At 38.6% G+C, this 12,718-nt stretch overlaps 1 protein-coding gene across 1 annotated transcript in view; it reads right to left on the bottom strand.

The window, feature by feature from the left end:
• UBR5 (ubiquitin protein ligase E3 component n-recognin 5) overlaps positions 1–12,718 on the bottom strand; it is a 140,810-nt gene that overhangs the window by 87,326 nt on the left and 40,766 nt on the right. The window contains exons 8-9 of the mRNA XM_048841402.2: positions 5,991–6,140; positions 3,746–3,957 (exon numbers count right to left, since the gene is read on the bottom strand). Coding sequence (XP_048697359.1) covers positions 3,746–3,957; positions 5,991–6,140 — 362 coding nt within the window. The remainder of the gene's footprint in view (positions 1–3,745; positions 3,958–5,990; positions 6,141–12,718) is intronic.

Raw genomic sequence — 12,718 nt, 5'->3', positions numbered from 1 at the left:
ATAGTCTTCATTCACGTGAAACAAAAAATTGCAAGAGCTATTTATCTGATATCATTACAAAAATTGCTTTAAAAAAAAAAGATGCCATTTCATAGTTACATTTATAAACAGAGGCCCAAATATTCACTCCAAGATGACTCTGAATTAATGAAATATTACATGCTATGTTGACTTAAGGTAAGCTTCCTCAAAAATTGTAAGTAAGTTTCATCTTTGTGATAACTGTATTAAAAACAACACATTTACAATAGTTGAGTGTGAAGTATTCACTAGAATATGCATATGAAGTGTGAGCAGTAAATTATTACTAGTTAAAGGTTCATTTTACAAATGCATCTTATATAATACCAAAATACATTAAGATATTATTCAGTAACAAATTTAACTAGGAAGTATACACATACAGCATTGTATGAGAGGATATAATATGAATTAGAGTATTCTTTATACAGAAAACAGCAACCCAAGAACAGCTAGGTAGATGGCAAGTTGCTATCACAGCTACTGAATAGCTACCAGAGTGCTGCAGAGAAAAATAATTCCATTTACTGGAGGATTTGGGTATTCTGAAAGTTGCTTTCTCTCTGGTTTGGAATGAAAAAAGAGAACTTTGAAATTCTCTGCAAAATGGAAAGCCTTGGGGTCCCCAGCCCAGGGACAATCTGATCAGCTGGCTGCCCTGGAGCTGTGGACTCTCGACATCTGGGAGCCTGGGCTGCCAAGGAGCCATACCACTCAGGACTTCCAGGCTCCCTGTCAGCCAACCTCTGAGCTCTAGAGGAGCAAGAAGCCTGGAGGCCTTGCTTCATGGCAGCCCAACGGATGAGATGTAAATGAGCCCTGGTTTCTCATCAGTCAGACTGCCAAGGAGCCACGTGGGTAACCTGGCAGGAAAACAGATAGGATTCCATTGGAATTCTGCTTGCTTCTTGTAAAAAATGAATAGTCCCTAATTTAGATGAATTAGCATTCTCTAACTGAAAAACATTCCACTGTGAAATTTCCAACAACCTCTGACAGCTACGAATTGGGTACACCTTATATTTATTACCCAGTCACCTTCACTCCCTATACCCCAGCCTCTACCTTCACTCCCTATACCTTCGCCTGCTTGTTTGTCTCATCCATCTGTCATGTCCTGTCTTTTATACTGCAAGCTCCATGAAGGAGGGACTCAAGTTTATTAAAAGATTGAATAGCTAAATAGAATGGAACACCAACCCGTTGTGGCCTTCAGGTGCTACTGCAATCTAAATGTATAGTAATAAAATAATAAATATAAAGTCTGTACGGAATCTCAGTGATTTTATATAATTTGCTAAATATTTTGTCTACATGACTTTCTTCATCCTACTGTTAAGACAAGTCAGAGGGTCAAAAGCACTGATTTAACAATTCAGAGTTACATGTTTAGGTTGTACTTCAGAATTCCAGGCATGGGTTGAAATGCACTTATTCAAAAATGAACAGTTTTTCCAAGTATCCACACTGTTCAGCCTGAGTACCAGGATGGAGGAAGTGGTAGTCAAGGTCAGCAGATAGACATGGAAAGTGACAAACCTCTGCAAGCTCTTTACCGCTAGCTTGGCAAGAGGGCAAATAAACCAGAGAAGTGGGAAGCCCAAAAATAGAATATCAAAAGAACTGCTGAGCAAGGAAGACGAGAGAATGGGTAAAGGAAGAAGACAGACTGATATTGCAGACTGACACAGAGCCATTGAATTGCCTGGAAGCGGTCGGTCGGCAGCAACACTCTCAACCTCATGGAATCTAACAGGGCCTCAATGAACTCAATTTTTTGAGTGGGAGCCAAGGTTGACTCTGCGATGTTTAAAATGAGTCCCAGAGAGTCGAGCAAACGCAACATGGTGTCGACGTGGGTGAAAAGCTCCTCTCTGGAGCCACCTTCAGCAACCACTTGTAAAATGTCCACCAGTTTGTGCGTGTTCTCTTGGAGGAATTCCGCTTGGATGCCCTTGGATGCAACTACGTGGCATAAAACATCCCAGTGCAAACAACAGTAGGGAAGCGCTCCAATACTTTTGATGTCAAAGGTGGTGAGAGCCGCTATGGGAGCGCTTGTGGCATCAAATGCAGCAGGGACGAAGTCCCCCACACAATTCTGGTGCTGTCTCCATCCCCACCATGGGGACGGAAGAGTCTGGATGCAGTGCTGACCAACATGAAGGTTCAGCGGCTCACTCCATTAGAGGGGTTATAGGTGAGGCAGCCTGGGGAAAGTCCTGGACCAACAGTGAGGTTGGGACCAAAAGGCAGAGGAGGTCTGCAGCTGTCGTAAGTGTACAAAGCATCAACACATTTGGTACTTGTATCTCCTCATTGGTACTGAACTCAACGGATACCCAGAGGCCAGAACCAGGGTCAACGATATGGGGTTTCTGCCCTTCCCACTCAGTAACAGGGAAGCGTCAGAAGTACTCCAGCCATTCTGGTGGCAGATCCAATTCCATGCTGGTCCACGTTTTTCCTGGGGGAGGTGGAGGAGTTGCCCTGCAACCTAGAATAGTCCCGAATGGTCTTATGAGACCTCTTCCTTGGTGCCGATGACAGAGAACAGCTTCTCCACCTCTCTCGCAAGGCGCCTACCCTAGAAGGAGGGGCAAGAGTGCTCTCCGAGCCCAAGGCTGATCTTTGGCCTAACAGGGCCTTGGTACCAAATCAGGCCGCATGTCCTGTTCAAGTAGGGGCTTCTTGAGGCAAAGGTCCTGTGCCACCTGAGTCCTCTTTTTAAATGATTTACAAATCTAACAGTGCTCTTTAAGGGGCGCTTCACCGAGACCAAGTCGGAGTCACTGTGGGGATCACACCTACACTCGAAGAACAGTGTTTAACCCCAGTAACAGCTTCACCAGGGACACTATCAACTAACACTAACTACTGACTACTAGCTAACTTACTATATATAATAAACTAGGCTAAGACTAAATAAGAGGTTGTGAGACTACAACACCACAAAGCTCTGGCTCCAGCCATGGGCTTTGAGAAGAAACCGAGGGGGGTCAGGACAGCACTGTCTCATTTTGCCAAGGGAGGGGTCATAGCCACAAGCACCGCCCGTCTAGAGGTACAGCTAAGAAACAGACTCCAGCTCCAGTGCGCTGGACACGCACACACCTAGGTGGAATGCACACTCTGCATCTACTCGAATACCTGAAATTTTAGCCTGGGCTCCCATGGAGATGGAATATGGGGTGCAAGCGGGTCCAGCTACCAAGGCCAGATGGATACTTAATTACTATTTGTGCAGCTCTTGATCTTCACTTATTTAAATAACCAAGCATGACAAAACAGAATAAATGTAAACAGAACTGAAAGAACTGAACTAATCAAAATACAAGCCTCTTTTAAAGGAGCTGGACATGAATATGACCATTCACTCCAATGCATAAGTGCAACTCAACAGGAAACGGGAAATTGTTTAATGGAAGAGAGAGCTTAAGTTCTTTGAGATTTCTCTGGTTGTTGCCCGCATGAGTGGCAGCCACAGAGATGAAATAGGTCAGAAAAGAAGTGGCAATTGAACCTCAGTTGTAAGGGCATGAATAGCAATAATATAAACAAAACTAAAGCAGCACATTAGGAATCATTTTACTTCAATATCACACTTACAAAAAAAATCAAGATTTTTCCAGGGAAATCAGAAGTACAGACATTTCTATGGAAAAATAAGATCAGTTACATGCAATGTACTAAGCATATAAAGGAGCCAAAAAATTCTCAGTACCTTATCTGGCCACCATTGCAAGTCTTCCCCTAACGAGACTGGGCTTTGAACAGGTGTATTCTTCTTATCCAGGTTTGGCTCCCCTTCCTTGCTTGTAGAGCCCCTTTCATTATCAAATGAGGCTCCATCAAGCCACCTTCGTTCACGCAAACGTAAAACGGACTCACGTTCACGCAACAGCTCAGAGTCTCTCTCTAAGGGAAGAAGGAGAACTGGTATGCAATTGGGTCACACCAGTGGGATAAAAGTAAGCCACTCTCTAGTAAAGACCCTTCAGGATGCAACTAACAGCAGTTAAATCTATTCACAAAAATTTAAAATACTGATATATAAAAAAATCCTGACATGCAACATTCAATATATTAACCCTTTCAAGCATATGTACTTATTACTACCATATATAACATATGAATGAAACTAAAAATAAAGTTATTTCTAGAAATAAGAAAATCAGGTAGTTTGTGCACTACTGAAAGCATAATGCTTCATTTTTTACTCAGAGTGGTAAAAAGCCAAAATGTATTTAACAAGGTAATTTAAGGTTTTATAGTACGATATGCCCTGAAGTTTTACCCTATGATGGTTTATCTAATAACAAGATCATCTAATTAATCTATGACATCTGTTAGATACATTTAAGCAAGCCAAAAAAGAGTATTTATTAGAGAGTCTCATAACAAGTTTCCCAAAAATAAGAACTTGAAAAGGTTAAAGACAAAGCAATCTTTTTAAAAGGCTCTTGTAAAAATTTGATAATCCAACCCCTTTTGTTTAAAGCAACGTTTTACAGGACTGGATTGAATACATTAAAGCATATCTGGTGGTGTGGTTTTTGTTGTTGTTGTTTTCTGTTTTGTTTTTTTAAGTATTCAAATGAAAACTTTTCAAGAGTCAGACAAGTTTTAAAAAGGATCCTTGTAGGAAAGTGTTCCTTACCAAAATGCTTCCCCTCCAATTGGCCTACAAACTGTCTAAAGCCAGTACTCTGCAGTTCGCTCATGCAGATAAATTTTTTAAATCAGGTAATCAAACTAACTTTCCAAGAGTCAACTATGCATGGAAAATAAGGATTATAAAATTCGTGGTAACGTCTTACATAGAATAACCTTAGGAAAGGGAAAAAAAAGGAGGGATTTAGAAGGAGTTATGTCAAATGTTGAATATTTGTACATGCACATAATGCATTTAACCCATTAAGTACCTCATTTATGTTCATAAGATTCAATTGGAATTACATGTATGAAATGGTCCCACTACTGTATCATCCTTTCAATAAATTCCTCAAAATCTTGGGTCTTTTGCTATACTAGACAAACAGGAACAAGTTTTTACATAAGTCAAACATGACACCTTGCCCTGTAGGTAAAGTTCACATAACATTGAACCTGCTCATTCGGAAACATACTGACCCTCGACTGATAATTTGTATCAAGCAATTATATGCTCAGCAGTTAATATACTAATGAAGAAAACAGAATTATGAAACAGGTTAGAGCTGTACTAAATGAGCAATCATGGCAGAGGTTGGATTAACAGTTTGTAAAATGCTCTGGGCACCTATTGAGTAGAATTATCTTCAAGAAGCTATGAAGAAAAAGCTACAGATTCTATGCCATAAATATTAAGATTTAATACACTTTTCTAAGCATTTGTAATGACTTCCTACTATTCAAGGTGTTCATTAACCTTAGACAGTTACAAGCCCATTTCCAAAAATGCTTCAAAAAGAGCACAGTCCACCTCTCATTTCCCTCCCCTAAATTTAAAATTGCCTTCACTCATTTATTATTAAGTTAACTAGTTAAGAAAATTAGAAGAGCACTGCATACTGAGCAACCTAAACCAAAGAAACTAGCTTTCAGAATGCTGCATGTCATATCAAATTTGAGTATTACTTTTAGATCAGAATTAACATTCTCAATTAGATACATGAAGATAATTAGTAGGCATTTGTGGTTTCAAAAATAATTAGTAGGTATTTGTGATTTTAAAAATTTCATGCAAAATTTCTTTAAAAAAATGATTAACATCAGACAAACTTCAAAGTCGCTCTTGTGATTTTTGCAGAACTTACCTGTTCATATTCAAAAATTTTACTATTGATATTATCAAAACTATTAGAGACTTAATGTTTATCAATTAATCAATTTGTGCACACAAATCAAAGACTAACTAGTGTGTACTATCACTAGCTTTTTGCACAGGAAACTACTTATTACAAAGAAAAAAAAAGATGCAAAATTACCTCGGGATGAGCCTAGCCTGGAAAGTGATGAACGCCGAAAGGATGGATAACCAAAGTAACTAATATCTTCTGAAAACATAGCATCAGCATCAATAATGACACTTGGGTGAGCAGAATGTATGTCAGCATCCAGAAGAGACATAAGATCCTCTATAAGAGGAGACAAGGGTCTTAAGTGAATAATCAGCTACTTAAAACATCAACTAGAGAGACCATCACCAAATAAACATCAAAACAAAAAATGTCCTACTTATAAGTTGAATTTCTGCTCTTCAGATTCACCAGTGCAAACCGATGTGCCTCCTATGCACCCACGTTTACAATCAAGCACAGTGGTCCAATGTATGCAGCCAATTTTCCCTACAGGAACTGCTCTGTCACTTGTCTAACCAAGTTTTCTGGACAAATCTTACCCCAAAACAAAAAAAATTTCCACACCCCAGAAATTCAAACCTTAGTCACACACTTGGGAAGAGCAAAGCATCAATTAAAATAAACAGCCAAACTCCATAAATTAGTTACCTAGAATTAGAAAAGACTAGTGTAGCTATTAGGTAAAGCTGTCCCTCCAAAGATCCTACAGCCTTTCCCCTCTGGTGCCAAGCAAAAAGACTACACACATTTCCGAGTGGCTGCCCAGCAAATTTGCTTCAGAGATTAAGAAATTTCTTCACTCCCGGAAACAGTCGCTGTGCTTTCATAGAATAAGCTTTGAGGTCAAACTTCACTATCTATATTAAAATGAATAAAAGGATGTCTACAAAAAAATAGTCACTATTTCAAATCTATACAATAAAAATTAAGAGCTAATTTGAAATACTATGAGTCTAATCCCAATTACTACTCAAAAAAATCTTAGGACCCTAAATACACAGACATTCACAGTGTTTCCTCTACAAGTGCCTATTATCAAATGAGTCTAATATAAGGTAGGAACACCAAATTCCATAATAAAAAAAATACATAGAGCTAACATGTCAAACTTAATCATCATAGAATACAATACACCCAGCTTCTTCAGCCATGACCTCTCCTATTATGGAATTTGTAAAGCCTCTAAATTATCATACACCCAAAAAAATGCAGCAACAGTCTAGATTTAGTGGAATTAATTTTAGAGTTAAATAATAAAAGCTCTTAACCCTGGCAGGCAGATAGTTATTTCTACTTGGACTTTTGGAATTAAGAAGGGTTTCATTTCTTGACCTTGAAAAGGTCAGTCAGTGAACCTCCATCCCTCAAGACCAGAAGGGCCACATTAACATTTTCTGAAGCCAGACAAATAGTCCAGCATCCAACAACAGCTACTTGCTTTCTCAGCAGTCGTAAGACATTTCATATAAACAGACATTCACTGATGACAATCATAAGAACATAAAAACGTCCGTACTGGGGGAATAAACAGAACAGGGCAATTATCGAGTGATCCATCCCATCATCCAGTCCCAGCTTCTCGCAGTCAAAAGGGTTAGGAACACCTGAAGAATGGAGTTGCGTCCCTGATCACCTTGGCTAATAGACATTGATGGACCTATCCTCCAGGAATTTATCTAAATTATTTTTTGAACCCACTTATATTTTTGGTCTTCATAGCATTCTCTGGCAGAATTCCACAGGTAGACTGTGCACTGTGTGAAGAAGTACTTCCTTCTGTTTGTTTTAAACCAGCTGTCTATTAATTTCACTGGGTGACCCCTGGTTCTTGTGTTATGTGAAAGGGTAAATAACACTTCCCTATTCACTTTCTCCACACCATTCATGATTTTATAAACCTCTATCATATTCCCTTCCCCTCCCCCCATTTAATAGTCTCTTTTCTAAAATGACCATTCCCAGTTTTTTTTAATCTCACCTCATATGGGAGTTATTCCATACCTCTAATCTGTAACTTTTCTTTTCTTTTTCTTTTTTTTAAAAAAAGATGAGGTAACCAGACCTGCCTATATTGTCAGACCATCCGAGTACAAACAATGGTGTAGGAAAAAGCAATGACCTTGCTGTCCAAATGTCTACCAGATCCTTCCATACACACACCAGAGCAGCCTAACCTCATTGTACCTTGTGGCAGCTCTCTACAAAGGAACAAGGTGGTCTAAATCCACCACCAGTCTGTCCCTGTCCATCCAAATGGCTGCAGTGCACATCATCCCAGCCCTTTTCAATAGAATTAAGCTATAGGGAGCATCTCTTGGAGAAAGCTCTCAAGCATTCATCCAAGTTGAATAACCTGCTTCCTCACCTCAGCTCTTCTATCAGAGATGGAAATTTCCTATACAGGACAGCTAGAATTTAACAGGCATCCCTCCAGCCATCTTGTTCATCCGCAGGTGGGAAATCTTACAAGTCAGCACAACTCCTCCAAAAATTTGAACAAATATTTAACTCCTCAAACATACATACATTTTTGGCTCCTGAGTCATTAAGAAAAAACAGGAGGAGGGCACAATAGCAAACATTTATCTTTCTTCTTGTAAGACCAGTTCCACTTCAAAAGATAAAATTTCATAAGATGACATTTTAAAAACTAAAGGAGTCCCTTCTTTCTTCCATTCTCTACACCATCAAATATATGTATTACATAAAATTTTGGATGGAGGAGCCAAATCCTCAGTATCCTTCTAAGAGCCTTCAGGTATTTTCTTTGAATTCTGTGGAGATACAAATAGATTCAGCAAAACTAAAACTTTGCCTAAGAAGTTTGGGTGAGAGAACACAATATTCCATTACTTATTCACGGAATTCTGCCACATGATTTTATGCTCCATTGTTCAAGAATCCTATCCAATTTGGTCACTCATGTTTCCAGCAATGTTAACTCATGATCGTATATTTCTCATTGTTGAGCAAGATATTATGATCCTGATAGCTCTGTCCAGCTAAGAAGGGATTTATACCTACTTCATCTGAATGAGCTACCAGTGAAAACTGTGGTAAAGAGAAAACTAAGTTTGACCAAGCCCAAATAGTTCAAAAAGTGCACCAACAGCAATCTATAACTTTAGAAAACAACTCATCACCGCACACATTTGTCGGTATTGTGTCTGGATATTGTCCATCTTGGAGATCATTTTAAGAAAAAAATGGATATTCTTCAACTCAGAAAATTTTTAGGGACCCCACTTTTCATCTTTTTCTTATGTTCAGCTCAGGGAGCTAACTCATACTCACTATGATGTCATACAAATACACCAGACAGTGCTGCACCTCTAAATCTTCCATATTTCTTCCTTCTGAACAATCAGAACGTTAAGGAACACATTATTTTATGTTCCACTATCCAAAGCAATAAGTAATGTCACTGCAATTATGTTTCACAAGTTTCCCTAGAATCAGTTGACATCCAACACATCTCAGGAGCTTCTAACAAAGTGGCTGATGCACTCTCCCATGAAAGTTTCCCAGAATCAACTGGTTAAAATCGTCCTTGAGATGTGGAAAATATTGTTAGTCTTTATGTACTTGGTAGTATATTTAGAGGTGCATGTGTCTTATTAACTCTTTTTCCTAGAGCTCCAGGAAGAAATCCCAGCCAGCATTTCACCCTAGCTGTGATTTGGGGTGTGTGTCATAAATATAAAGGGAAGGGTAATCACCTTTAAAATCCCTCCTAGCCAGAGGAAAAATCCTTTCACCTGTAAAGGGTTAAGAAGCTAAAGGTAACCTCGCTGGCACCTGACCAAAATGACCAATGAGGAGACAAGATACTTTCAAAAGCTGGGAGGAGGGAGAGAAACAAAGGGTCTGTGTCTGTCTGGGTGATGCTTTTGCCGGGGACAGAACAGGAATGGAGTCTTAGAACTTAGTAAGTAATCTAGCTATTATGTGTTAGATTAGGATTTCTTCAAATGGCTGAGAAAATAGCTGTGTTGAATAGAATGAATATTCCTATCTGTGTGTCTTTTTTGTAACTTAACATTTGGCTAGAGGGATTCTCTATGTTTTGAATCTAATTACCCGGTAAGGTATTTACCATCCTGATTTTACAGAGGTGATTCTTTTTACTGTTTCTTCTATTAAAATGTTTCTTTTCAAGAACTGAATTTTTTTTCATTGTTCTAAGATCCAAGGGTTTGTGTCTGTGGTCACCTATGTAAATTGGTGAGGATTTTTACCAAACCTTCCCCAGGAAGTGGGGTGCAAGGGTTGGGAGGATTTTGGGGGGAAAGACGTTTCCAAACAACGCTTTCCAAATAAAAATAAACCCAGATAAAGTTTGGTGGTGGCAGTGGAAGTCCAAAGGCAAAGGGTAAAATAGTTTGTACCCTGGGGAAGTTTTAACCTAAGCTGGTAAAAGCAAGCTAGGAGGTTTTCATGCAGGTCCCCACATCTGTACCCTAGAGTTCAGAGTGGGGAAGGAACCTTGACAAATGTATTCTTCACGCTGAAAATGAGAACCAGGTATATGTGTTTCACATAAATTGCTATGGAGGAACAAAATAAAAACCTAATTAACTAGGCTCCCAAGATCATTTTTACGTTCTGGAGAATCATCGCATTTTTTAGAACACAAAGCCCCAGGCAAGATTACAAGCTGGCTCACTTGCCGTGAGTTGCCAGCTAAGAGCTGAACCAGGACACCTGATCATGTCTCTGCCAAATGGTACTCTTCTTTCCATAGTCTCATTTACATTGCTTTGTTTTATTTATTAGTAATGTATTCAATGGAGTCTCCTTATTTTGCCACCAAACAAGACTAGATTTTTTTAAACTAGGTCATGAAAGCAAGCAAGCATTAATTAAAGGTGACCTGAAAAGGAAAAACAAACTGGGCTTATACCCCTTTTTTGCTTTTTTTGATGATGTTTAAAAAAATGCCTGAATGTACTGCCAAGTATTTTCTGCTCCCCCATTTTTAACATTAAAAATTCAAGTCAACTCTTATATTTCCTAAAAAACTATGTCGATTAAAGTACTAATGAAATTATGGCAAATAATATACAAGAAGCTGCAAATTGAATAATTGAGGGGGAAGGGATTTTCTACTCAGATTTTAAAATTATTTTGTTTTTTAAACACTTATTGAACTCTAATGAACACTTTTTTAAAAAAAGGCACTTCCATGCTTCGCAGATGTGGAGCAATAACCGGCTATAGTGGATCACAGAGCACCAGGTGCCCATCAGGGAGAAAGGAACAATATGTGGAGATTTCAATACCATATCCTTATAATTAAGGGGACAGAGTTTATTTTAAATACTTCTGAAGAACTCAATAAGCCCTCCAGCCTTGACATTCCCGCTCTTCCAAGGTTTAAAATTAAGCAGAAAACCACAACTTTCAAGCATTCATTCTACATCATCAAAAACTAAAAGGCAAACTTTTAAAGAACAACTATTCAGGATCACCTTTATAAAAAAAAAGTTACTTGGAGCTATCACTTGAGAGACTGGATCGTAAATGTTGGTTTTATTGTAATTTTTTTCCTCTTCAAATCTATAGCACTGTAACTTCCAAAGAATACCCAGAGGCAAAAGGAGAGGAACAATTTCAGAAAATAAAGAAGGTTCAGAAGACTTAGGGCAAGGTTATGCTTGGTGTGAATGAGAAATCAGATAATCAAAAATTCAATTTGTATCTGTTATGGAGTCTTCTGAAGGAGAGTGTCACTATTTTTTCCACAAGAGATGCGGGAAGGTATTCTGGTCCACCATTTTTCCTGGAGCCTATACTTTATCCTAATCCTAAAAATTAACTTGACTCTGAAGAGCTAGAAGAACTGCTAAATTTGTAAGCAAAATTCAATATACAAAAGAATAGAGTCACAGGCATATAGTCATCATATTTTTAAAGTTGGCCTCCTGGCATGTCCAGATCTTGACTACAGTTAAACACTCCTTGAAGGGTGACAATTCTTAGTTATCTACTTTAGTTTTTAAAAAGCTAATGTAGTTTATGAAAGACAAGGGAAAGTATATTCTGAGGACTGGGAATTCTGGATTAACTGCCCAGACTGGAGCTGAAGGGTGTCAAAAGGGCCATTTCTGTTGTCGTTTCCGATCCCTTTCCCCACAAAAAATTTGAAAATAAATCCATTTTCTCAGGGGTGGTAGAGGGTCAGATGAGGAGAAAGATTACAATTTTAATGTCAGGAAGTTTCAGTCTTATCTGGAAAGGTTTGGTCTTTCCAAAGGGAGGATCATAAAAGAAGTTAGCTAAGGAAGGAACAGTTTTCTAGGCATTTACTGAAAGCTTACACATTGTGCTCATGACTAATTATCTTACATTGATTCAAGACAGTCTAGAGTCATCAGCTGAAGTCACAGTACTCGCAAACAGAAACACGTTGCAAGTCATAGATTGTCAGATGGTCCCTGCAAGCTTGCCGCTATAATCTGAAGTAGTACTAAATCAAGAGAATCATGAACTCAGCACAGGATTGCGTTGGAAAGAAACTCTGGTCTAAAGAGTGACCAAGGGTGCTTACCTCCAAAGCTGAAGGCAATTTCAGGATTGATGCATCCTTGTTTTCTCAGGAGTAAGAATATTTACTTTGAATAAATTTGGGAAGAGAGTAAAATGAACTTATTTCCTCAACTACATCTCTGGCAGATAGATTGTGCAACTAATTACTAATGAGAGAGATGGAACAAAAGTGCCTTAATTTGCTTTCTCTGTGTCTACAGATTCAACCAAAGGACTCTTGATTCTAAAACAAAATAAAGAAGTTTGTCAGATGCAAATGCAGGAAAACACACTTTGTCCAATCACATGGTAGATAAGATAGAGAT

Source organism: Caretta caretta, chromosome 2 (assembly GCF_965140235.1).
Source record: "Caretta caretta isolate rCarCar2 chromosome 2, rCarCar1.hap1, whole genome shotgun sequence".
NCBI lineage: Eukaryota > Metazoa > Chordata > Testudines > Cheloniidae > Caretta > Caretta caretta.
This window is presented reverse-complemented; position numbering and strand designations above follow the sequence as displayed.